The sequence below is a fragment of the Barbatula barbatula genome (assembly GCF_947034865.1).
Source record: "Barbatula barbatula genome assembly, chromosome: 25".
Lineage (NCBI taxonomy): Eukaryota > Metazoa > Chordata > Actinopteri > Cypriniformes > Nemacheilidae > Barbatula > Barbatula barbatula.
In genome coordinates this window covers 5806196-5833293 of record NC_136788.1, presented here as the reverse complement: position 1 = coordinate 5833293, position 27098 = coordinate 5806196, and the positions used below count along the sequence as shown (strand labels likewise).

Below are 27098 nucleotides of genomic sequence, written 5' to 3'. Positions count from 1 at the left end.
TACTATGTGAGAGTTATGTTGATTGTGGAAATGTAAAATTAAAGATAATTTTAAGATCAGCTGATTCTCTAACTCTCCCCTGTCTGAACAAAAACGATTGATAAGAAACCACATTGCATTTGTTATTAAGAAGGAACACAGTTACATTAAATTGGATGGCTCTTTGTGTTTTGCTCCATTGTATGGTCTGGTGGCCATTTGCTCATGACTCAGTCAAAGGTTTCAGTCAGGAGTGAATGCCAGGCCTAAGGTGTAAACCGTTCCTATTCCTATGATAACGAAATGGTCTGAGTGAGACAGTTATGTTGATTTGATTAAGCTTGTCACCTAAGTTCTTTTGTTTTCCATTTGAGGGGACTGCCCCCTACAATGGCTATAAGTTCAAGGTATCTCATAATGTAAGTCAGACTTGATGACTGCAGCACCCGAGCATCATCTGCAATAAAGACTACTGCTCAAGGAAGTACAAGTCTCCTGGTCTTCGCAGTAAAATAGTTCAAGGAAACCATCTTTCCATTAGACAGAGAGAGAGCAGATAGTGAGTGTGCGTGATGGCCAGGTGGAGTCTGAGTGGTCGTTCGGTTCAGTTTCTGTCCACACTGAAGGAAGTGCCACAGGTGAGAAGCCATCACACAGGAAGTGTACCTGCTGTTAGAGAAGCGCTGTATCCCAGGGACAACTCAACAGTTCAGCCATTCAATGAGATACCTGGGCTATGGAAGAACAGTCTGGCAAATCTCTATAGGTTCTGGAGATTGGGTGGATTCAGGAATATTCATCGCATTATGGTGCACAATTTTAATGTGTTCGGTCCAATTTACAGGTAAAATATCATTGCATGTAAGTGCTTGTGTTAATTTGAACCCTGATATTAATACTAGGAAAATACAGTAAACAGTTAATTCATTGTTTTTACTATATGAATTAGTTATAAAATATTTTAATGGCTAAAATAACTCTTTGTTAGTACATGCATAGGATGATCTCAAATCTACATCGACCCTGCGTCTTCGGTGTAGTTACTTCATATTCATTAATTATTCTAAAAGTTATCCAATGATGCAAGAAACAATGGTTTTCTAGGCCCAATGAGTTAACCACGGACATTCTTTATCAATCTGAACAGGGAAAAAATTGGAAACTTTGAAAGTGTGAACATCATCAGACCTGAAGATGCTGCTATCCTGTTCAAAGCCGAGGGTCATTATCCCAAAAGACTCAGACTGGAACCCTGGATCTCCTACAGGGACTACAGGAACCGCAAATACGGTGTACTTCTCAAGTAAGCATCTTCTGTCCACAAATGCTTTTCTGTTTACTGAAATGCTTTTAACACATTGATCTGTTCCTCACAGAGATGGCGAGGACTGGAAACATAATAGGATAGTTTTAAACCGAGAAGTCATTTCACCAAAAGTTCAGGGCAACTTTGTGCCTCTGCTGGATGAAGTCGATCAGGATTTTGTGGCTCGTGTTTATAAGAAGATTGAGAGGAGTGGAAAAAACGAATGGACCACAGATCTTTCCCACGAGCTCTTCAAATATGCATTGGAATGTAAGATTTTAGAATTTTACTGTTTTTACAGAATTGTTGTAAATAAAATGACACCGACGTTTACATCACTGTAGCAGCATTATATGACATCCTCTTTTGTTATTGATGTGTTTTATATTATCATAAAGAACAGATTATTGAAATATTATTTTTTATACTTCTGTCTAATCCAAGTGACTTTAACGCTACAAATATTTTAACAATGCCTTATAACAAGAATTTAAATGTACTTTTAAACAAAATGAAAGGCTTCATGATTTTAATAATTTTGTCTAATTTAAGTATGAATTTGTATAACATCATATATCATATATTTCGGTCTGTTTCTGTTAGCTGTGAGTGTTGTGTTGTATGGTGAACGCTTGGGTCTGCTGTTGGATAACATTGATCCAGACGCCCAGCACTTCATTGACTGTATCACCCTCATGTTCAAGACCACCTCCCCAATGTTATACATTCCCCCGGGTCTGCTCCGTTGCCTGGGAGCCAAAATCTGGAAGGACCACATGGATGCTTGGGACGGAATCTTTAACCAGGGTAAAACAGCATTAGATTCGTACAGAATTCCCCCACCTTTTATTTAAACAGAAAAATATCTGAGAAGTAACTATTATTGGAATACTCAGTGATTGGCCGTTTCTCTGAATTCTTTGACAAAACAGCGGACATATATATCTACAGGCAGCTGAGGAAAGCTCCTAAACCCGATGGGAAGTACCCAGGTGTGCTGGCCAGCCTTCTAATGCTAGATAAGTTGTCCATCGAAGACATCAAAGCAAGCGTCACAGAGCTGATGGCTGGAGGGGTGGATACTGTATGCTAAATCATCAATCACCAATATTTTCATATAAAATGTAAGCTGATATTTGGGAGTAAATCTAAGACCTGTGTGTGTGTGTGTCAGACATCTATTACACTACTGTGGACGCTCTATGAATTGGCTCGTCACCCAGACCTGCAGGAGGAGATTCGGGCGGAGATCTCAGCTGCTCGCGTGGCCTCTGAGGGAGACATGGTGCAGATGCTCAAGATGGTTCCTTTGCTTAAAGGATCCCTGAAGGAAACTCTGAGGTAATTATCACTTTATTTAATATTTTATTAGTTTAATTGTTGATTGATTATTCACACAATCTTTTTTAAGGTTACATCCTGTTGCAGTAAGCATACAGAGATACATCACTGAGGATATTGTCATTCAGAATTACCACATCCCAGCTGGGGTGAGTTTGAGCCCATCACTGATGACTACATTGATATTTTAAATTTTGTATATTACATGTTTTTTATTTTTGGGCTGTTTGCGTGTGTTCTGTCCTATTCAGACATTAGTACAGCTGGGTCTCTACGCTATGGGTCGTGATCATCGGGTTTTCCCTCATCCGGATCAGTACCGGCCCTCTCGTTGGCTCAGAAATGAAAGCCAGTACTTTAAGAGTCTGGTATTTGGATTCGGCCCACGTCAGTGCCTCGGTCGCAGGATCGCTGAAACAGAGATGCAGCTTTTCCTCATTCATGTATGTTTATTTTGATCTCTTTGAAAGCACCGATTCAAAATGTAGTGGTGTTATTAAACCTAGACTATAATATCTATCTAATCTTTTTTATTTTTAAGTTTTCAAGTTTTGATCGTTTCAAAGTTTTGAAAATTGATAGGCTGATAGATGCTATGGCAGGGAACAGCCTATGACAAATCATCATTTTATAGGAATTTCCCATGAATGCATTGAGAAAAGTAGCCTCCTTCTCTAGTCTCTCGTGGTGTCCCCCAAGGTTCAGTTCTCTGCCCTTTTCTTTTTCTGATTTGTTTACTCTTTGGCAGATCATTGAAGCATCTTGAGTCTAAAGTTTATTGCTTTACCACTGCAAATCTGAATCTGTTTCAGAACAATGTTTCCACTTTTCTTTATAAACAAAAAGTCACAGTTATATTCTTTGCTCTCTTTTGTTTGTGTAGATGCTGGAGAACTTCAGGTTTGAGAAGCAGAGACAGGTGGAGGTGAGGAGCACGTTTGAGTTGATCATTCTCCCTGAGAAGCCCATCATGCTAACAGTCAAACCACTGGACAGAAACACATAGCACAACTGAAAACAGGACGGGACATCACTGGATCGCTGACCTTTTGGGTCTACAACAGTCTAACTCTGAGAAACACTATCAGTAAACATTTTGACTGAATTTATTTCTTTTATTATGATGCGGGCCATTTGATCTCAAGACTTGTAATCAAAATTCCTTTTGGAGACCAATTTATTTCTGAAACAAAAATCCGAACTTGGAAAATTAGTAAAAATACTAAATACAGCAATACCATTAATGTAAATCTGAAAACCATTTAAAAAAATGGGCAGGGGTGTCCAATATTTTGATTGGCGCTGGTATGTGTCCTTTTCTAACTTAGTAAATATATTCAAATATTGATAGTTCTTAATAAAGGTGTGAACCAAATCCTGAAATTAAGATGGCATTGATGAATAAACACATGAGATATTTGATATATTTTCATACACTTCTTTATTCATAGAAAAATACACATATTATTTTCTATAAGAAATAGCTATTGAATAGTCATTCAGTTACAAGGAGTGTGGTCACTTCAGAGGGTCCAGTTGTCCATGTCGAACCCGCCCCAACACAGAATCAGTCACACTTTTCTAGTAGACCATTACAAAATAATTACCTTTACTCCAGATTATGCAAGTATTGTATTGTATTCCATGTAATGTATTTATGAACTGTGTCAAGAATATGCTTACATAACTCACCACAGGCAGGTCATGAAGAATCACAGTTGATGTTTTAGCAAATCCATGTTCATATTCACTTAGTCTAGTCAACATGTCTTGTTTCTCTTTCCCCCATTGTCTGGAGTTCTCTTTCAGCTGAAACAAACATACACAAATACAAACACGAACACAGGATAAGCTTAGTATTACCATAGGTTCTACAAACAAACAGATGCTTTTGAGGCCGTGCTGAATTTATTTGAAGTGATGTTCATGCTACAGCATGGAATGGGGGTACTATTTTCTGGAATACTTGATTCTGATTGGTCAGTAACAGCACTCCGTAGTCAGATATTTCTTAAAAGTGACAGAATAATTGACTGCTCATCAAAACTCATCAAAGCTGTGCTTGTGTACTGTCTTTCTATGGTTTCTATAAGTAAAGCTAATAAAATCATTTAAGCTTGACATTTTTTTGTCAGTGTGTTATATACAATACTTTACACTAAGAAAATATGTCTGTCTAATGACACCATTAAAGAGCAAACCTGTTGTTCCAGTGTCTGGATTCGACCCTCAGCTCTCGCCAGCTGTGTTAATAACTCCAGTTTCTCACCGTCTGAGAAAGATTGATGGGACTGAGACAAAACACATGAATAAAAACGTTAGTTAGTACTGTTCAGTCAGAATGTCTGTTTCAAGTGTACAGTTTGGAGTAATGAATGATGTTTACCTGCACAGGCCGTTGAATGATGACTGGAAGGGGTTGAGTACGCAGTCTGTTCAGTTCTTCTCGAAGTCGAGAGTTTTCTGTAGCAAGCCCAGTCTCAATCTCTCTCATCTTGTGCTCTTCATCTGTATAAACACAACACATCTACATTACTGTTCCTACGTTACAGAGGTATAATAAATATGTGGTACAGGCCCAATTCAAACCTGTATCTCCCACATGAGCGCCTGTAAACTAAGGCCCGAGCAAGGACACCGACAATGCGTTTCTGTCATCCTTCTCTGAGGATGGTCCTCCTCTGGTGGTACTTGGAGACTTCAACATCCACCTTGACAAACCACAGGCTGCAGACTTCAACAACCTGACTGCATCATTTGACCTCAAGCAAGTTCCCACTTCAGCAAACCATAAGTCTGGTTATCAACTAGATCGTATCTACACATGTAATTGCTCCACTCATCACTCTCAGGTCACACCGCTGCACACGTCCGATCATTACCTCATCACTCTTGATCTTCGACTTATGCTTCCCCACTGGTTCACATCTCCCTCCCGCTTATCCTCTGCGGTCTCCGTGCATCCTGTCTCTAGTTCTGGTTTTGGTGAGTTAGTCTAGTCTTGTCCTTAGTGTTTGTTTTCTCAGTTTAGTTACTCTGTTGTTCCCCCTCACCCCTTGTTTGTTATTTTTATTATGTCACCCCAACCCTTTTGTAATGTATTCTTGTCTGCCCCTAATATTGTTTAGTATGTTTTGCCTTGTCTTGTCATTGTCCCAGTCTGCCTTGTCTTGTCAGTCTACCCCTTGATGAACACCTGGAGGTGTTCATTTTAAGGGGGGGCTTATGTCATGATTCCGCCATCATGTCATGTTTATTCTTGGTCTTGCAGCGGAGTCATTTACCTCATTTGTAAGTCGCTTTGTATAAAAGCTTAATGTAAATGAAAATATAAAGAGATATTAAATGACTTAAATGAATTCAATACAATTTCAGTTGCTTACAACAAATGTGCTATTAGTATACTTAATATATTAATTTATTTAAATTAAGAACGAGAACTTTCAAGAAATAAATTGGATCTACTTATTAATTATACTTAATTATACAGGATCTCAACTGAATAGTTCATTTTAAAAGAAGTATACTAAGAATAGTTCTTTAAGATTCTTGATTATATTTGTCATGCACACAGTTATATAGGTATATCATTTATAGCAAATGCAAATCTGGTCATTCTCCGTAGACTGTGCAAAATAGGAAATACATATATAACTAAATTAAAGACTACAAAAGAAAAGTATAAAATCAATATCTAAGAATCAATAAAACTAAAAAATACAAACAAAATATTATGTAAGGCTATGGTATGCACAAGAATAAAAAATTACTCCCAACAAGAAAAAAATCACAAACAGATTTATTATTTTGAATGAGTATTCCATAGTTTACTTTCATAAACTAAACAAAGTATGAAATACTCTTTTCTTTTTTGTTTGTTTATTTAGCCTAGTTGTGAAAGCACTGTCGAGCTTGTAGAGATGCAGAAGAAGTGCCAGAGGAGAACTGGTTCCCCTGGCTGGGCCTGGGTTCTCCTATGGTTTTGTTTACTCCACTGTAGTTATAGGTTTTTCGCCACTGTACTGCATAATATAGTACCTGTGTTTCTCTTCTTTAATCGTCTCTCTCTCTCTGTGTGTGCATTATTGTGTGTCAGTGCCTGTATGATATTTGATCTATTGCCTATAGTCAACATGTTTTACACGCATAGCTGCTTTGTAACAATGCAAGTTGAAAAAAGTGCAATATAAATAAAGGTTGAGATAAAATAGCATTATAAACCATCAGTATAACAACTAATAAAAGCTAATAAAAGTAACTTAAGTGTACATATTTTCCAGGGGTGTGCAGTGAACTGTAAGCATGTGTGATTTAATTCGACCTGTGAAAGAGACCCACCTTTACGTTTCTTCTTGTCTGGATTCTCTTGATTTCTCTCCCTTAACTTTGTTTCCAATATTTTCTCCATCTTCTCAATGACCTGCTCAGTGAATGAACACAACAGAAACAATAACTGGATATCATGTATTTACTCACTCATGAGACAAAAACCCTAAATGATCCCTAATACTAATACAAATACCAATTCATTCAATTATATTTAAAACATAAGGTGATAAACCTTTATAACAAATTATAACATCAACACCACAACATACAACATTTGGTTGTGATCCAAACTTTATTTGGGGTTTAGTCTAAAAAAGAGACGATACATGATATTAAAATTGCTGGACATTTACATGCAGTAGTTTATTGCCTACACACCTTGTTCTGTTGGTGAACTGTATCCCGCAGTGCTGTTATCTTGCTGCTACGGGCCTGATATGTCTTTAACACGGCCTGCTGCTGCTGATGCGCCCTTTGCAGCTGGACAAACCCTTTCTCAACGTCGTTTTTCTGGAATAAAGAACTCAAAAGTCCATACAAGGCCCTTCCTTGAACCGCCACCTTACCGTGGTTGAGGGGTTTGAGTACCCGAGTGACCCTAGGAGCTATGTTGTCGGGGGCAATATGCCCCCGGTATGGTCTCCCAAGGCAAACAGGTCTTAGGCGACGGGTCAGACTAAGAGTGGTTCAAAAATCCCTTATGATGTTAAAAATACCAAGGACCGTGACGTCGCCCGGTATGGCACAACCGGGGCACCACCCTGGAGCCAGGCCCAGGGTCGGTGCTCGTATGCGAGCGCCTGGTGGCCGGGCCTTTCCCCACGGGGTCCGGCCGGGCTCAGCCCGAAGGAGCGACGTGGGGCCGCCTTCCCGTGGGCTTACCACGTGCGGGAGGGACCATAGGGGGTCGGTGCAGAGTGGATCGGGTGGCAGTGGGAGGAGGACACTTCACCACTCTGGAGTTGCCCATGGTGAGAGGCGGCGGGCTGGTGTGGGTTTGCTTATAGCCCCCCAGCTCTCCCGCCATGTGTTGGAGTTTACCCCGGTGAACGAGAGGGTCGTCTCCCTAACCCTACGGGTCGGGGTTAGGTCTCTCACTGTTGTTTGTGCCTACGGGCCGAACGGCAGTGCAGAGTACCCGACCTTCTTGGAGTCCCTGGGAGGGGTGCTGGAAAGTGCTCCGACTGGGTACTCCGTCTTCCTACTGGGGGACTTCAACGCCCATGTGGGCAACGACAGTGACACCTGGAGGGGCGTGATTGGGAGGAACGGCCCCCCTGATCTGAACCCAAGCGGTGTTCAGTTATTGGACTTCTGTGCTAGTCACAGTTTGTCTATAACGAACACCATGTTCAAGCATAAGGGTGTCCATCAGTACACATGGCACCAGGACACCCTAGGCCGCAGGTCGATGATCGACTTTGTGGTCGTTTCATCTGACCTGCGACCGTATGTTTTGGACACTCGGATTAAGAGAGGGGCGGAGCTGTCAACTGATCACCACCTGGTTGGATCCGATGGCGAGAGAGGAAGCTGGACAGACTCGGCAGACCCAAACGTACTGTAAGGGTCTGCTGGGAACGCCTGGCCGAGTCTCCTGTCAGTGAGATCTTTAACTCCCACCTCCGGCAGAGCTTCAACCTGATCCCGAGGGAGGCTGGAGACATTGAGTCCGAGTGGACCATGTTCTCCACCTCCATTGTCGAAGCGGCCGCTCGGAGCTGTGGCCGTAAGGTCTCCGGTGCCTGTTGAGGCGGGAATCCCCGAACCCGGTGGTGGACACCGGAAGTAAGGGAAACCGTCAAGCTGAAGAAGGAGTCCTATCGGGCCTGGTTGGCTTGTGGGACTCCTAAGGCAGCTGACGGGTACCGGCAGGCCAAGCGGACTGCTGCCCGGGTGGTTGTGGAGGCAAAAACTCGGGCCTGGGAGGAGTTTGGTGAGGCCATGGAGAAGGACTATCGACTGGCCTCGAAGAGATTCTGGCAAACCGTCCGGCGCCTCAGGAGAGGGAAACAGTGCCCTACCAACGCTGTTTACAGTGGAGGTGGGAGGCTGTTGACCTCAACTGGGGATGTCGTCGGACGGTGGAAGGAGTACTTCGAGGATCTCCTCCCACCTTCACGTCCTCCATTGAGGAAGCAGAGGCTGAGGGCTCAGAGGTGGACTCGTCCATCACCCAACCCGAAGTCACTGAGGTAGTCAAGAAACTCCTCAGTGGCAAGGCACCGGGGGTGGATGAGATTCGCCCTGAGTACCTCAAGTCTCTGGATGTTGTGGGGCTGTGTTGGCTGACACGCCTCTGCAGCATCGCGTGGCGGTCGGAGACAGTGCCTCTGGGATGGCAGACCGGGGTGGTGGTCCCTCTTTTTAAGAAGGGGGACCGGAGGGTGTGTTCCAACTACAGGGGATCACACTTCTCAGCCTTCCCGGGAAAGTCTATGCCAGGGTACTGGAGAGGAGAATACGGCCGATAGTAGAACCTCGGATTGAGGAGGAACAGTGTGGTTTTCGTCCAGGCCGTGGAACGCTGGACCAGCTCTACACCCTCTACAGGGTGCTGGAGGGTTCATGGGAGTTTGCTCAACCAATCCACATGTGTTTTGTGGATTTGGAGAATGCATTCGACTGTGTCCCTCGTGGCATCCTGTGGAGGGTGCTTCGGGAGTATGGGGTCTGTGGTCCTTTACTAAGGGCTGTCAGGTCCCTGTACGACCGAAGCAGGAGCTTGGTTCGCATTGCCGGCAGTAAGTCGGACTTGTTTCCAGTGCATGTCGGACTCCGGCAGGGCTGCCCTTTGTCACCGGTTCTGTTCGTAATTTTTATGGACAGAATTTCTAGGCGCAGCCAGGGGCCAGAGGGTGTCAGGTTTGGGGACCACACGATCTCGTCTCTGCTATTTGCGGATGATGTTGTCGTGTTGGCCCCTTCAAACCAGGACCTTCAGCATGCACTGGGACGGTTTACAGCAGAGTGTGAAGCGGCTGGCATGAAAATCAGTACCTCCAAATCCGAGGCCATGGTCCTCAGTCGGAAAAGGGTGGCTTGTCCACTTCAGGTTGGTGGAGAGTTCCTTCTTCAAGTGGAGGAGTTTAAGTATCTCGGGGTCTTGTTCACGAGTGAGGGAAGGATGGAACGGGAGATTGACAGACGGATCGGTGCAGCTTCTGCAGTAATGCGGTCGATGTACCGGTCCGTCGTGGTGAAGAAAGAGCTGAGCCGCAAGGCGAAGCTCTCAATTTACCGGTCAATCTACGTTCCTACTCTCACCTATGGTCATGAGCTTTGGGTCATGACTGAAAGGACAAGATCCCGGATACAGGCGGCTGAAATGAGCTTCCTCCGCAGGGTGGCTGGGCGATCCCTTAGAGATAGGGTGAGAAGCTCGGTCACCCGGGAGGAGCTCGGAGTAGAGCCGCTGCTCCTCCACATCGAGAGGGGTCAGCTGAGGTGGCTTGGGCATCTGTTACGGATGCCTACTGGACGCCTTCCCCGGAAGGTGTTCCGGGCCCGTCCGACCGGGAGGAGACCCCGGGGAAGACCTAGGACATGCTGGTGGGACTATGTCTCCCGGCTGGCCTGGGAACGCCTCGGTGTCCCCCCAGAAGAGCTAGAGGAAGTGTCTAGGGTGAGGGATGTCTGGGCATCTCTGCTTAGACTGCTGCCCCCGCGACCCGGCCCCGGATAAGCGGTAGAAAATGGATGGATGGAAAAGTCCATACGCATTTGTTAAAGCAGCAATGTGGAGATTCTGCCGGCATTTCGTGGTGAGATTGTGAATTGCAACCAATGGCTAACTACAGCCTTGAAATCAATGAAATACACTGACGTAACGTAAAATTATTTCTATCATAATTCACCAATAAATTAAGTGTATATTAAAATTATAATTTGTTAAGTAAATACTTCCTTATTTTCATTAAATAAACGTAAGTAATATATGTAGAGAAATTAACGGTTGGATTTTTAAGCCCTTTAAATATGTGATTTAAAAAAAAGAACACACTAATTCAATAAGAGTGCATTTACAATGCACAAAACACAGTTTTTGCGGAGAGCAAAAGGAAACATTTAAAGTGTGTAAATAAAACCGCCTACCATATGCTTTAAGTGTAAACTCTGTGTTAAGATGCCTGCTTGCCCTGTGCATTTTCTTTGCCTCTGTGTCAAATGGAAAGAACCTCAATGACCCGATTCAATCAATGATCTTGAGAGGGAAGCGTTAATGCATTTGATACATCATTTCCTTACTGCCAGCAAACATCCTTCATACGCGTGCCAGTCAATGGAGCCCCTGAGCTTTCAAGAGGAAGCTGCTTGGATACTAAAGGATTTTCATGCATGTCTGAGGGAAACACACCTTGATCAACTCATTCTGAAGCTGTTGAATTCTTTCTTTTTGGGAAGTTGCCCGGCTGCTTTCACTGGCAAGCTTGAACTTCAAAGAAGCTACAAGAGAAGACACTAATAAGAGCTAACTGTATATTACCAGCAGACAATAAAAGGTTAATATAAGAAATGTGCTACTAAATAATCAACGATACACTGTAAATACAGGACATAATATAAAGGGATTGTTCCAATCTTGAACAATAAAGTATTTGGAATAGCAAAGTAAAGCTTCAGCATTTATGTTCAATGCATGATGGATTCAGATTTTAGCCAAAAGTGTGAAACTGAAGGTTTTCATAGGACTGCAACAGTTTGACCATGACACCGGAGGTATTTTTGGAGAAAACATTCCAGGCGTTATCAGAACACGAAGCATTTCCCATTGGGAGGAAATGAAAGCCTGCGTTTGCTTTGAAGGCCTCAAAGGTCTTTACCATGTCCTTTAAACTGAGCCTTCCATATGTGTGTGTGTGTGTGAGGGACGCACGCTGTCCTTCAGCAGATAAGACAGCAAATGCTTATCAGATTCCTTTAGGTAAATGAGAATTTTTATCAATCCTCAGCACAGCTACGAGGATATAAACCTGGAGGGATTAGCAACTTTATTCTGAGAGTCTAAAAATAACTTTCTACACTACGTTGTTGAAAGGCATGTTCATAAAATTCATAAAAATGAATAAAGAACTGCAGCATTACCCGTCATTGGTTCTCAGGTAGCTAATGTTAACCAGCTAGGTGCACCGCAATGATGACCAAAGCCTTTTCTCAGCATGCTTAAACAAGATTACAATATGAGGAATTATACCGATCCGGTCCGCAATCTCAGCCCTGGTCATGACGTCAACATCAGTGTCATCCAGCATGGTGCGACCCAGATCCTGCTGCAGGGAGAGGTCACGTCTCAGCTGACTGTTCTCAGACTCCAGACTGCTCACCTGAGAACGCAGGATGATGATGTCATCTGCCATCCTGTGCATAGCTGCACGGTAGTTCTCCAGCTCCTGATGGAGAAATACATACAGTAATAGACATTTTGGCTTTTTGAATTTGAAACTTTACTGTATTTACATAATGTTTTTCAAGTATTCTTTTCCTTCCATTTATTTACTCTACTTGTAACTTTACTATACTAACTTATGTAAATAATGACAGAATTTTCATTTTTAGGGTGAACTTTCCCTTTAAAGACATAATTCATTGATGCAAAAGATAATACAATAGTGCTAAAACTAGTGCTCAACATTAAATCAATTATCGTTACTAATTGATTACATGTCGATTATATCGTTTTTATTATATAAATGAAATTAATCTATATTCTAATATCACCTATCTATCAACAAGACACGTCATGTATCATGTCTTTCAAACAAACACAAAAGTATATTAAAAACAACAAAAGAAAGCTCTCCAGTAGTTACAACATGCTGTCACTAGGGGGCATTAAAGCCCTGTTCATGTAAACTCAGTCTCTGCATGCCCCCAAAACAGTATAGAAACTAAAAGCGGTCTGTTTTAAGGCAACATTAGTGTACGACTGACTTAAATAGTAATGCGTAATTAATTTTTCAAAAAAATCTAAATAAGCATACATTTTTAACAGTATGCCTAAATGCTTTTAAAGGGGAACAGAATGTTTGTGTTTAGACAACAGCTTGACTCACTGCAGTACAATATATCTGGCACTCCACCCGAGACTGAGTATACAAAGAATGCAAGAATTACTATGAGATCTACCAGGTCAAAGGCGTTTTAATTCCCAGAATCCTTTGCAAAACTGTTGGATGTGGATCAAAAACAGAGAAAGACTGACACTAGCAGCTATAAATAAACCAGACAGAGCTGGACTCACATCACCAGAGCCAGATTTAATAATATTGAATGTTTTGTTCTATAAGATTGAACAATACGACCTGTGGCTTCAACCTTGTGCTAATGCCCAGGGGCATTATGGGATGTGTCACACTTTCAGGCATCCTTTTGTGCTCATATGTTAACCGCATGTCACGTGAGCAAGGCTTCTTTCATGTGTATCATTTAGGGTCACCGTGCGTCGGAAGGGGGTCTCGCTGAGGAGGGAGTGGGCGTCGGCCGTGCAGAAATGGGAGGGGTTGTGTGTGAGACCGATTAGACGATTCCAATCTGGGCCAGTGTGCGTGTGTCTCCCTCGGGTCATCGGAAAGAAATTGAGCGCTTAATTGAAAGGGCACACGTGCAAGGTGAGAATGATGATCATTGATGAGATGGGACCGCGCGGAGGGACGGAGATGAGGAGGGGGGTCATCTGAACCCAATGAAAGAGTGAATGAAATGAGATTGGTCCCCGCGGATGGCAGAAAAACCAGGGTGGCTCCAAACAATCACATTACAAAAACATGGGTCTCTCTCTCTCTATCTCTCTCGCTGTCTGTGATGAAAGAAGAAAAGCTGATACTATCTTTTCATTCCTTTAAATAAAAAGCCCTTGTGGTCCATCTCAATGTAGGCCTATTCATTTTAAGTGTATTCAAAAACAATCAAACAGGACATCAAACACATACATTGTTAAAATTCACAATACATTAAAACAACAGAGAAAGAATGAGAGAGCATTCATGTTCTTTCTGTTCGTTCGCCCAGGATGTGCCATTATGTGCATCCGCTCTGTTATATTCTACTATTATTGCGGTATCATTGATTTCAGATATATCCTCAGACAGCCTCTTCCTGTTTTGGAGATTCAAGCTGGTATGAACTGTAATGTGGTTATCATAGATCGGTCGGCTCACTTCGCATCAGAACCGGCTCTTTAATCGCTACCCGTCTGCCAGACTGCCGACTGAGACATGAGACAGGGGGGCGTGACAAACACTAAAAAAGCTGCTGCCCCTAACTGGACCCAAACCTTCTTTACACCTTCACAAACACTACGCTTCGTTTCAGTAATCCTTTTATCCCCTCTGGAAAGTTTATTTCATTAACATTTTATTTTCAAACATGACCAAGAGTCCTCCTATGAAGGCTGGGAGGGAGACTTTCTGCAAAGGAATTCTGGGCGATCGTACACATCAACCTTGTATCTCCATTCGATCTGTATTTAAGTTAGATTTTTTGGGATCTTTACTATTAGTCACTCTTCATGTTTGTTCACTGCACATATGAATCAATAAAAGCATTCAAAAGAGCGTGTCAACAGTATCATTGTAGTAAAAGTTGCGTTTATTTCTTAAAATGTAGCAGTTTTGGACAAACAAGGTTTCAGACGACAGCAACGGCATAAATGTAACGCACCTGGCCCGAATGCTAATTTCAGGTCTGTGTTTGTTCATTGGTTATATGACTATTTATAAGTTGTTTTATTTATATTATATTGTACTGTACACTAATTGTATTAAATAAACAATTTGTTGAATGGGTCGTGTAACTTTATCATATTTAAGTTTAGCCAAGTAACAGTGCTTACTGGTAACCGGAAATAATACTGGCTAGACATACTTTTAACTTGCTAGCTAATGTAAATTACGTAGATAGTTATTAGTTATAAGTAATAAAATCATTTTTGGAGAGAGACATTTGTACAGTTATCTAATAACATGAATGAATATGTTCTTAGCAACTAATCAATAATGACTTTTTCAGAGTAACTTACACAATGATGGCAGTAACATATGTTTATATTGTTGATTTGAAACGCTCTATAATTGTAATACTCACTTTAGTTTGATGTTCAGCGACTTCATCTGCCTGTGGATCATCTTCTATGATAGGGACAGGGGGACTAAAAACATGGACGCAATTGATCAGAGAACACCTAAACTACACCTGATATATTTACAGAAACCCTAAATGTTCATCTTTACCTGTTGTGTGGTGAATGTAAATCAAAAGTTTGGTTGAGCTCTGGGTTTCTTTTCTGCCGTTCAGGTTCAGTCCTGGGCTGAGATGTGGGCTGTTTATTGATGTGAAGATACTCCGACAGAATTTGGGAAATGGCGTCATGTGACGGCAAATCAAATATCTCCAACTGTGTGGAAAAAACAAACAGAATAGCATGTTTCTTTATATGAATGCCTTCATCAAATACTAAACATAAATGACAATGTTTATTGGAACCCAAAGTTCAATTTTGTCATTTAGTCATTCCACGTCGTCATTCAAAACCCATATGACTCTTTCTTCTGCTGAACGAGAATGAAGGTATTCTGTGAAATGGTTTTGTGGTCATACACTGGAGGTCAATGGTTACCAACGCTCTTCAAAATATTATCTTTTGGGTTCTGCAGAAGAAAGTCATGCAGGTTTAGGCGAGTACATGATGATATTATATTTAACATTAACATTGTTTTTTACCCGTACATACATTTACAAAGACTCAAACTCTTGATCTTGGTATTGCTAGTGCAACATTTCTTTAGTTGAGCTACACGAGGGCCATTACGTCACATTTTAATGTTGAATGTCTACCATACAACCAGGAAAAACTTGGACATATAATATCAATGTGATGTAAAGCGAATCGCACTTCTCAAAAAATACTACTTACATAGCGTGTCACTGGCCTTTAATATAATACTATAAATGTCCAGCAATATACACCATGTGCGCATCAAATCCAAAATTCAGCTCCACATAGTTTTTCACGACTTTATCCAAACTTTATCAGTCACGGTTGCCCAGATACCAAACTCTCTCTGCAACTGGTTTATCGCTACCGTACCACCAGTCCAGTCAAAAACAAACACTCCCCAGGACCATCATTTCATCTCAATTCTACAGAATAAACGTTCTTAACAGAAGATCAAATCTGTTCTGAGATCAGACAAGAAGCCCTGAGACCACCAGCATCTGTAGACAGCTTACCGTACCCCCCGCAGGCTCATTCTGTGGGTTCTGCATTAGTCTGAAGCGTTCTGAGCTCTTATCAGGAATAAGAAACAGGAACACAGAGCTCCGAGACTGTTAGCAACCTGAGAGCGGGTTACCACAACACCAGACCTGCCTAGCAACTTTTATATCTGCTGATGTCACACTTTACTGCACATGTACAGTTTAATACAAATGCAACTAGATTACCGTTTTAATTTTCTGCATTTCTCCATTTTTTGTCTTTCTCTAAATAACTTGTGTCCTGAAGGCCATGTTAAATCTATATTATCGATGGTCCCCACAGGTCTGATGTCTATACGTGGCAGGAGATTGATGAGCAGCGACTCTTCGTGTTTTGTGCTCATGCTGTGAGGTGCTTGTTCCTCATTGTCAGCTCAGCAAGACACGGGTCCGCTTCTAAACACAATGTGTTCCTCTCCCCACGCCAAAGGTTACTGCTCATACATATTTATTCGCATCAATCATCACATGATTATCCGTCAACAACATATTTGGACTATTATGGACAGTTTTGATTAAAGAACATTTAAAATAAGAGAATAATGTTTAACGCAGACAGCCAGTATGCTAATGCCTACCACAACTCTCAGTCGACCTAAACTATTTGCGGGAAAATTACTAGAATGATGTCGGAAACATTTACATGTGAAGACTATTTGGTGTAGCCTACTCATTTCACATGCAAATTATTTAACCAATTATTACACAGGCAATTTAGATGTGAAATTTCTTATATATGAAGCATATTTAGAAACAATACTGAATATGCTGTGTATGTGCTGATGAAAACAAAATACAGAAGGTCGAAAATTAAACCATCGGTACATGAACTATGACAACCTGTCAAGTTTTTCCTTTTTTGGGGGGGATAATTCCTGTTTATATAAAAATTATGAATTATGTTTATACATTATCACGTAAAAAACTCTCCCTAAATACACAAACTAACATTTGTTGTATTGCTTAAAGTGAATATGAACTTGTTTAATTTTCTGCATCACCTGCTTTTCCAGTTTTGATCTTCTGCAAATCAATGACAGTAGAAACAATATTTTTATTTGAAATATTGGTAATAGTTCATAGAACGAAACAAAAATTATAATTTTGCATAAACACATATAAAGAGTAAATTCAGAAAAACTGATTTTGAAATGGTCTCTTCATATGTTCTGCGGCTTTACATTTTTCTTACATAAATGTTGTTAAAACCAGTTAGCTATCGATTATTTTACTAATCGAGTATTCCACTGATTATGAAAGAACAATAAAAAATATACACGAGAAAACAAGACAGTTCTCTTCAAATGAGTAAAACAATTCATTCGTTTCCTTTCTAGAAATGTTAAAATGTCATTGCTGAAATTGCATACATTCATATCTGTGAAAACTAAACCCATTTAGTACATTCCATTGCCATATCAAATTAAAAATGCAGTATAATACCAATTTATAAGAAATATGAACAAAAATAGAAAGAATAATTTCAAAGGTAAACAACCTCAGCTTATGCATTTAGTTCATCTAAATTAGTTTTAGTTTCATTCTTTGACTAGTAATTTAAAATATATTTGTCCACATCAAAATACTGTATGTCTGTTTCTCTCAGAGCAACTCTGGAGATGAAGTCCATGTGTTCAGCGCAGACGCAGACAAATGCATGAGCAACGTTAAACTGTGCAGTTCATTTACTCAGACACGCAGAACAGACAGATGGCTTGTGTAAATAACAGGATTCTAAAACTGAGTAAAATCGTTTATTGAGATGGTGAACTGCTATCACTTATTTACCAGCATGAGAAATGAGAACAGACTAAAATGCATGCGCGTCCCGGTGAATGCGTGAGACTTGAGAGCCTGGTAACATGTACAGACTACAGAGTTTAGCGGGCTGTATGTCAGTAATAATGGTCCTCGAGGAAACTCGGTGCTCCGTGAGCAAAGTAGTTAAATGGATTAAACAAAGCTGATTTTTTTTGTATTCGAATTACTCGAGGAAACATTTCGGTCCTAAAACCAGTGTATATGCAAGAAATGGCTTTCCGAATAGCTCTCCCCATTCTTAAAAAAAGAACATTTACCTATCTGCAAGCAGCCTGGATGAGTCAGTATAAAAACAAATAACTTTTATTTCAATAAATTATTTATTGAAAATGTACAAAATAGGAACAAAAAATTAGGTTGGAGTCAAACAATGGGCGTGGCAGTCAATCGGCTCCTATAGCCCTTCTCAATAAAACAAATAAAAAATATTGTACAAATCAAAACATATCAACATAAATTGATATAGTAAACGCTCCTATCAAACGTTAAACAGGCTCCTCCTTATAAGGAGGATCTTTCAATCCATTCAGTTTATCAGTTAACTGTTTCTCCAAAGCCTCCAGACTTCTTTCCATTTCTTTCGCAGCTCTCCGAAGGCCATTGGACTTGGATATAAGTCCCAATTCTCCCTGCGACTCCGCTTTTTCTGCAGTCTCATCAGCAGACTCCAGGAGGACCCTAATATCCTCTTCGATTCTCTTCTTTTGAGCTTGTATCTCTGTTATCTCATCCATCAGTCCTTTCCTCTTCAGTGTCTTCTGCGCATCTTGCTTAAGACGTCTTTGTTCATCGAGATACGCGTGATATTTATGTTTTGCAGTAGATGCAGACAGGAGTAGCTGCTCTGTGTAGTTTACATTGAGCAGTCCTCCAACACTCCTCACGTGGTCACGAATTACCCGCTGAGCAATCAATAAATGTTCTTGGAGGTTCTCCTCCATCACCTCCTTGTTGGCTTGAATCTCTCTCTCGACAGAGAGTGCTTGACCATGTGAAACGATTAGGACTAGTTTCACTACTTCCCATACATGGCAAAACTCTGCGTTGTTGGATAAACGTTCATGGTAGAATTCATCCAACCTTCCGCTTACAATGTCGAAGTTCCTGAAGGCATCTGGCATCAACATCAAGATGCGGTCGTAGAAACGAGCAAACTCCCTCAGAACTTCATCACAACTTTTCTCCTCAATGCGTCCGGCTTCAACAAGAAGCCGCAAAACCGTTTTGAATTTTTGAACGTTCTGCTCTTTGCTCTCAAGGAGCATTCTCGGATCCAGAACAGACAGACTTCTCACCAGAAGATTTTTGAGCGGAGACTTTTCCAAAAGTATGGAGACCATCTTCAGTAAAAACACCTTGCAGTTCTGCTTGAACTCAAGCCTCAGCCTCTCAGCATCCGGGTTCTTCTTCTGGTTCTCTTCAAGGACTTGCTCTGTGACAAATCCCACTCTCAGTTCGGCCACATCCACATGGTTGACCGGGTCTGCATAGTCGACCTCGAGAAGCTTCAATGTGGTTGTTGCGTTTTTCATGACACTGAGCTTGATGAACTTCTCCATTAGGTTTCTCAGCATATTGGTGAGATCGCAACTCATAAATGGCAGCATGGGTTTGTCGGTTTGATATATCTTCAAAAATGTTGTGATTTCTCCAGCCACCGCTAAAAAGAAGTTGAGCTTTGCAGGAAAAAGATCGTCTTGGACGATCATCTTGGCAGATATGAATGACTGAGTAGAGGGTTCTGTTGCAGTTTGCTCTTCGGCGGCACTGATGTACATTTTCAGAGACGGCCAAATCTGTAAGGCACGCTCAACCACCTCCACATTTTCAAGCCATCGATCATTACAGAAGTCAAGAGGGAAGGATGTGGAACCGGTAATTCGCACATAGTCCTCCATACGAGCTGGAACATCTTCGAATAGCCAACTAAGGCTTGTTAGAGCGTTTTCCAGCTCCCAGTCGGTGGACGCACACCCCGCTTTGAAAGAATTGCGAAGTACATGCAAACCAAAACTTCCAACATTGAGCATTTTCTTGCCTGTTTGTTCTTCTATGTTTTGTTGGGCCATGGTGAGGAGCTTCCCATTCACATTTGGACCATCCGTCGACAGCTGAATCAAGTTCTGGAAGCCGATATCGCAACACACTGTCTCAACCTTCTCATAGATTGATTCTTCAGTGCGGTGGCTTGTAAAAAAAGATGTCAGATACCTTGAGGTTACCCGATTATCATTCCAGAATCTTAAGTGTACGTCAAGCTGGCATTTTTCCATTTCCTGATTCAAAGATTCATCAAATAGAAGGACATAACCAGACCCTTTCTTGGCACTGGTTTTCATTAGGGAAGAGAAACAAGGAGCTATCCCGAATACAGTGAGGTATGCCACTTTATCCTTTCCACATGTAAACTGTTTTGCTATGTCACTGTCAGGAAACATGGCTTGGAAAATGGCCCCTGCATTCTCACAAGCTTTGTAGGAATAGTGGCTGCTTGCAACTTTAATCGCCCAGCATATTTCGGCTTTAAGTGCAGGATAAGAGTTAACAAATGATTCTATACAGTAACTGGTTGACTCATATGGATTAGATGAACCTGGAGCAAATCCTGTTGAATGTTTACTGGTTGATTCCAGTATACTGGTTCCTATTACACTGCTGCTTGATGCATTGCTTGTCTGCAGAAAAAAATCCCCAAATGCAGGACTTGAATGTTGAAGTCTTCTCATCAGTTCTTGATGCTTTTGCCCTAAATAACAACACAAAAAAGAGAAGAATGTGTTTATGCAAGAAAGCTGCAAATGATATTTGTCAGTCGGCTAGGTCAGACTTCACAAGTTCGCTGTCCATTCTGTCTTTATTGTTAATGGTAAATATATTTTGCTTGCAGGCTTCGAAGGGGAGCTCAACTTGAAGAAATGCACTAAATAATATATCCTAATCAAAATAATCTAAGTATTCTTTAATGATTCAATAAATATAAAAGTTAAATCTGTGTTTAAAATAGCTCACGAATGTATGACATAACACATGACAAGTATTCTATATAAAGTTCATTATGTATGTGTAAATACTGAAAAATGTTTCATCATAAACTCAACTGACAGGCAGCAATTACACAAAAAATATGCTTTGTTTTCTTAACAGGTGCAGTTTTTTAAAGAACTGTGGCTGTTTTCTCTATATGCTTTTGCATAGTGCTCGACTTCTCTTGTTATCAGAGGTGGCGATCATATCACAATGTCAATGTGAACCCCCATAGCCTTGCACATAAGTAAGAGACAGATGATCTGTTTTTGAAGAGGTTTAACTGTGAATACATTACAGTATAGCAAATTCACATTACGATATTTTAATAGTCAGCTCAGCTGCTGAACATTGAAACTTGTCCGTCTAGCGCGTGTTTACAAAACGGTGGGAAAAACCCATTTTCGAATTTCGGGACGGTCACTGTAGCTCTGCTCACAGTACGTACGCGTATTGTTCAGTTATTAGCGTGTTCTGTACAGTAATGAAAACAGGACACGTCACAACAAAATGTCTGGCTTCATCCGCCGACGTCTTTCACGTGTTGACGTAAATTAACAAATATAAGCACATCTTTTGTTGTCATGCAAAAAACATGAAAATCTATTATTTATTATCTGCATTGTCATACCAAAAAATATTTTTGTTTCTCTATTAAAAAAAAAATGAAACCATTTAACTGATAGAGGTGGGCGGAATGGTCCAAAATCTATTTCACGGAATGAGTAAATTATTTGACGTAACGACATATTCATGAAATCTCGCATTATAATGCTATATTTTACAGCGAATTTTTCTTAGATTGATTTAACTAATTTATTTAAATGCTCAGCATAGTTAAAATGTAGGCAAGTTATGAAAATGTACTGACGATATCAAATTAAGTTCTGACAATCAGATGTTTTATTTATAAACCGGTGTTCATGGGGTCTGTACTGTAGGTGTTTATCGTTTTCACTCTCTATTAGATGAGCAATATCCGTGTGTTGCTCTCTGTCTTTAGGTTTGTTTTATTCTCTATGTTTACTCCTCACGCATCTCCCAAAACTGGATGTTAGCGCGTCACATTAAAGCGCTCGCGCATTTCAATGCAAGTTTCACCTTAGCTTGCCTGAAGTAAAATTTTATTAAAGCTATTAACAGGTTTTACAAAACAACCTGACTTCTGCAATACGTGTTGAGAATGAGCTTTTTTCTATGCTGGAGCAGATCCCTGCACGACTGGAGTGGATCACTAAACTACAGACTGAAAGAAGGTTCATTTGTTACGGGTGGATTAATTCATTCGTTTTTTTCAGAATAGTGCCCAATTTGCACGATTAATATGAACATCCCTAGTCAACGGTAAACATAGGGGCACGTGACAAAAACATGTCTGATGTAGTATATAACACACATACTATGAAGCACGTACTGATAAAACAGTCAAGAAGTACATACATGTAATGCATTTCGTTCTGTGAGAACGCGATTGTGGAGACAGAAGGCCTTGATTCAGCTGTAAGGGAACCATAGATAAAACAAATAGATACCACATTAGCAACGGTTTCTATGGGCTGCTATATTTAGGTCGTCCGCCATATTGGAACGGTGCGAGCTGGACGTTAGCACTCAAGAGCAAGCTGACGGTGTATGATTATAAAAACATATTTATTGTTGTTTAAACCCACACATTATATCTGCTACACTAACACCAGTCAACGACGAAAGAAAAGTACATAACATAGAAAAAAAGATCATAAACAACAGCCAGGGGGCTGAAGGATGACCAAATAGTGCAGACAATCAGATATTTTTCTCAAAGATAGAAAAAAACGATTAACAATAAATAAATACATAAATAAAAACATACATCAAATAAAACACCCAGATGTGAGCATATACCTAAAGTTTTGGTAGCCTTCTTGTTACAAGATGTAAATAAAGCTGTTATATAAATCTTTATATTAGATTAGATTCAACTTCATTGTCATTACACATATACAAGTACAGTGTAACGAAATGTAGTTTAGGTCTAACCAGAAGTGTGATTAGCAAGTGCAGGATATACAGTGAATAAATACAGAAAACAATATTAGAATATACAAAATTACAATATTCTTGAAAATAGGGTAACGTTCAATGTTTTACATTCGTGTGTAAAATATTTTGCATGACAAATATATCTGCGCATGTTGGGGTATTCTAGCAAACTGCGATTGACGTCAGTGGAGCCTTCCAAGATGGCGGACACGTCTACGTACCTGGAGCGATTGAATGCGGCTATCTAGTTCTATACAAGCCTATGAAGCGACGTGCCGTTTGTTTGCTACGAGTCACGCAACAGTTTGTTTGTTGGCTTTTTGCTAACTCTTGTATAATAAAGTAGAACAAAAACAGACAATGCTATAAATCTACATCAATAATTAAACCGTTGTATACACACGGAAATGATGTGATGAAATGTTTGCGTCTACGCTGTGCTGGAAACTGTGCAAAAGCGTTACGTTAGCATAATGCTAATGTTTATCGTGACCGTAGTGCCCCTATGCATTGCAAACTACAAAATAATTGACACCGTGAGCGATTACTGGGTTGCGTACAGACAGTTGACGTCTACAATCGAGTCTGTATAAGTAATAGGTTACGCATGTCGTTAATAACACACGTTCCCTCCAGACATCTTACCTTTCACGTGGCTCGACAGCGCAGCCTCTCCCATGGAGAAAAGCTTCAAGTCCTTTCTGCAGACTTTACAGGAGGCGACTCGAGGATTTGATCCGCGTGTCAACCACGACTTGTATCTTTCATTCTCAAGCCAAAGCTCGTTGAAGCGGCAACCGCCCGGCATGTTGTCATCGTCTCCCAGCAGCTCACTGTACCCACGCGCAGAGTCACGTCACGTGCGTCAGTAGTTCACGCGATCCTGCCGAAGTTTTGTCTTCAGAACTTTATCATCGCGTTTACAAAGTTTGAAAAATGCCTCTTATCTGGGAAAATACTCTTTTATAACAATTCATTATACTATTTATAAATAAAGCCCCACATGAAAAATACTGTAGCTTTATTACTAGTAAACTGTAATGAATTAAAGTGAAGCCTACTGTTAGACATTCTTGTAATAACTTCACTTTAATGTTAATGAATACATCACTATAGTTCAATGTTTTATGTTTACAACTTGAAAGTTATGAATTCATTTAACTTTACATGATACTCTAAATTAAATGAACAAATTCTGAAACTACAAGTTGTGTCAACATAAAATACCGTAGACTACTTTAATATTTACTACTGCAAGATTCAACCCAATATCTAGGAATTATACTACAGTTTACTATTGTACAGTATTTTTGAACATGTATATGAAAAATAACCCTTGGTTAACTACAGTAACCACCGTTTTTGCTTATTTGTAAAATCTACGGACACCTAAACATTTTACTATAATATTTACCACTATGACATCCATTCTTAAAGGGACGGTTCACCCAAAAATAAAAATTCTGTCATCATTTACTCACCAAATGTGTTTTATTTCTATGTTCTGATCAACACAGAGAAAGATTTTTGGAATAATGCTTAACCAAACAGTTTTTGGCCATAGTAGGACAAATGACAATATCAGTCAAAAGTGCCCCAGAACTGTTTGCTTTCCTACTTTCTTCAAATATCTTCTTTTGTGTTCGACAGAACAAATATATTTACAAAGCAATTTTTCTTACTACGGTGGTGACCAAGAGTGGTGACAAGAATTCTTCGAAATATCTTGCATCAAAACAAAGACATTTTATCCAGATTTGAACTCGAGGGTGAGTAAATGAAGGCACAATTTTTATTTTGGGGGGAACTGTTCCTGTTTACTGACACAATTAGATTTATATTAAATAATATCCCATTTCTTTCCAACTCGGTCTTTCTATCATAAGAGTTAAACCTGTGATATGATCAGATTTTAGCCTAAGGCTGTGTGTGTGAGTCTGTCAGTCATGTAAAGATAAGTCGGTCTGATTATGAACACTTCACAGTCTCATGAGGAACAATTTACTGCTCGCAGCCACACTGAGTCCAATAACAATACGCAATTAGTTTGGCAGCAAAACAGCTATGGAAAAAGAGATAATTTTTGAGAAAATAGCTTCTATTGTCTGGATTTGTATTTTCCTTAAATTACTCCATTAAAATGACAATGTGAAACAATCAAAATGATTTACACAATTTCTTTTTGAAATATCTTCCCTCTAACTTGTATTGCTATAGCAACACTGACGGCTATTGCTCTTCAAATACATCACCATGTGAAAACTGCCTGCCAGTCAGATGAAAACAAAAAACACTGGACTGAAGGACTGAAAACAAAGTGCCAGACGTGTTTTTTGAAAGAAAGTATATATAATAAAAATAATATTATATATACTTTAAACATATATATAATATACATAATATACTATTATTTTTTGCATGTGTTCTCCAGATTTTCCTTTAAGGCTTCGAGTTAAAATATTAAACACGATAAGCCACTTCCAATAAGGTAAATATTACTCCTCCAAACTGACTACTTTAATTCCTAATAAATTATTCACACTGTCCTTGCAGCTATTTGCTCTGAAAGAGAAGATGAAAGCGAGCGAGAGAGGTGCGCCCGGTCTGGACGGGAACAGACAGGAAGTGGAACAATCAGAAAACCGTCTCAAATTCAGACGGGTGGAACATTCGTTTCCACAGGCTCGGCCGAGAACCGATCCGTGTCCATCAGACCGGGACATATCTGAACAAAGAAAGAAGATTTGAGTGAAACGATTGCCACAGTATGAGAAGGGCTGACATACATGGTAAGAGATCTGCGACACCAGATTGGCCGGTGATGGTGATGCCCTGTGAGGTCTGTGCTGTTTTTTTATCCCTGCATCAGTATTCAGCACACAACCTACTAAACGCAGCAAATGGGGCTTCAGGAGACTGGCAGGGCTGAGTCTGCTCACACAGAGCTCAATTACCCTCAGAACAGGGTGACGTCTCCAGAGCCTTCAACACGGTGACAGTCTCTGGGCCCTGTGCTTCATTTATCTCTGGCTGTCTCCTTTCCTTTACCCTTTTCTGTTTAAAGCATCCTAAAGTTTAGATATGTTTTTGTGATCGGTTTGAATAATCGTCATTTTTACGATTTACCATTTCACACTTAAAATGCTACACAACTATCTGTTAATATTGTTATGCTCTCTCTCTCTCTCTCTCTCTCTCTCTCTCTCTCTCTCTCTCTCTCTCCCCCCCTGTGACATGTGCTCAGATGTGTTAATGGAAGAACTGGAGATGGTGTGTGTGATACAGAGGAGTGTTTCTTAATGGGAACGTATTATAAAAATAGTCTATAGTCTAAAAATAGTAATGTAAATTCTGCCTTCATTAATTACTTACTAATTGTTCCTACTAGTCAATGGGTTCCAAGAACTGTTTGGTTACAAGCATTCGTCTCAAAATATTCTTCTCTGTTCAACCAAACAAAGATATTTACACAGGTTTGGACCAAATTTTCATTTTGGGGTGAACTATCCCTTTAATAAATCTTTTAAACCTTCCCATCCACTGCAGTTGCATATATGCAATATTTGACCAATTGGCATCATCTTTGTCAAACCTGCCACGACATGAAGAATAAACACACAACATAAGGTTGAGTAAATAATTATATTATATTAATAATGTTTATTTTTCGGTGACTATTTTTAAAAGAAAAGCTTGAGTTATAAAACTCAAGGATCTAGATCTATTATAGAACTGACTGTATCCAACAAAGGATTGTGTCAGAGATCTTTCAATCAGGAGGACGTTTTCTTGAATACAAATAACTAATAAACACATTTATTTGCCTGCATTATAAACACCACATCAATGTTCATGCAGGCACATGGACCGGAAAACCAATTGGATGCAAAGTGTCCCTCATTCATATGAATGCTCTATATAAAGATTCACACCCCCTGAGAGGCGATTCAATGAATTCAGATGAGGCCATGAAACAAGCGCATCCTTTTCTTCTCTGTATGTGTACGTCTTAAAAGCGAGA

At 40.2% G+C, this 27098-nt stretch overlaps 2 protein-coding genes across 4 annotated transcripts; one reads left to right on the top strand and one right to left on the bottom strand.

Annotated features, from left to right (window-relative positions):
• Positions 1–551: 551 nt before the first annotated feature.
• On the top strand, positions 552–3632 carry LOC306890872 (cholesterol side-chain cleavage enzyme, mitochondrial-like; the record flags this gene model as incomplete). Its single annotated transcript, XM_079450888.1, has 9 exons — positions 552–823; positions 1127–1282; positions 1356–1555; positions 1889–2092; positions 2218–2369; positions 2460–2626; positions 2697–2775; positions 2878–3069; positions 3510–3632. The coding sequence occupies 9 exons, from the start codon at positions 552–554 to the stop codon at positions 3630–3632; spliced, it is 1545 nt and encodes a 514-aa protein (XP_079307014.1).
• Positions 3633–4057: 425 nt separating this feature from the next.
• On the bottom strand, positions 4058–23944 carry ccdc33 (coiled-coil domain containing 33). Of its 3 annotated transcripts, XM_079450728.1 has the most exons (11): positions 23723–23809; positions 15184–15347; positions 15038–15101; positions 12150–12345; positions 11313–11401; positions 7334–7465; positions 6965–7046; positions 5013–5134; positions 4828–4917; positions 4319–4435; positions 4058–4207 (listed from the first exon to the last, which is right to left on the bottom strand). In XM_079450728.1, the coding sequence occupies exons 4-11, from the start codon at positions 12319–12321 to the stop codon at positions 4145–4147; spliced, it is 867 nt and encodes a 288-aa protein (XP_079306854.1). In that variant the 5' UTR covers positions 12322–12345; positions 15038–15101; positions 15184–15347; positions 23723–23809; the 3' UTR covers positions 4058–4144. The 3 variants fall into 3 exon arrangements, with proteins under 3 accessions (XP_079306854.1, XP_079306853.1, XP_079306852.1); XM_079450727.1 differs by lacking the exons at positions 4058–4207; positions 4319–4435; positions 4828–4917; ... (5 more) ...; positions 15038–15101; positions 15184–15347 and adding exons at positions 17246–20777; positions 22496–22553 and having other exon boundaries at positions 23723–23930; XM_079450726.1 differs by lacking the exons at positions 4058–4207; positions 4319–4435; positions 4828–4917; ... (5 more) ...; positions 15038–15101; positions 15184–15347 and adding an exon at positions 17246–20777 and having other exon boundaries at positions 23723–23944.
• Between the last annotated feature and the right edge of the window lie 3154 nt (positions 23945–27098).

Excerpts from the sequence above, each read along its gene's own strand:
- ccdc33 (XM_079450726.1), bottom strand. The coding sequence starts at position 23,885 with ATGCCGGGCGGTTGCCGCTTCAACGAGCTTTGGCTTGAGAATGAAAGA. Across the intron at positions 20,778-23,722 it reads GCTGTCGAGCCACGTGAAAG|GGCAAAAGCATCAAGAACTG; the intron begins GTAAGATGTCTG and ends GTTGTTATTTAG.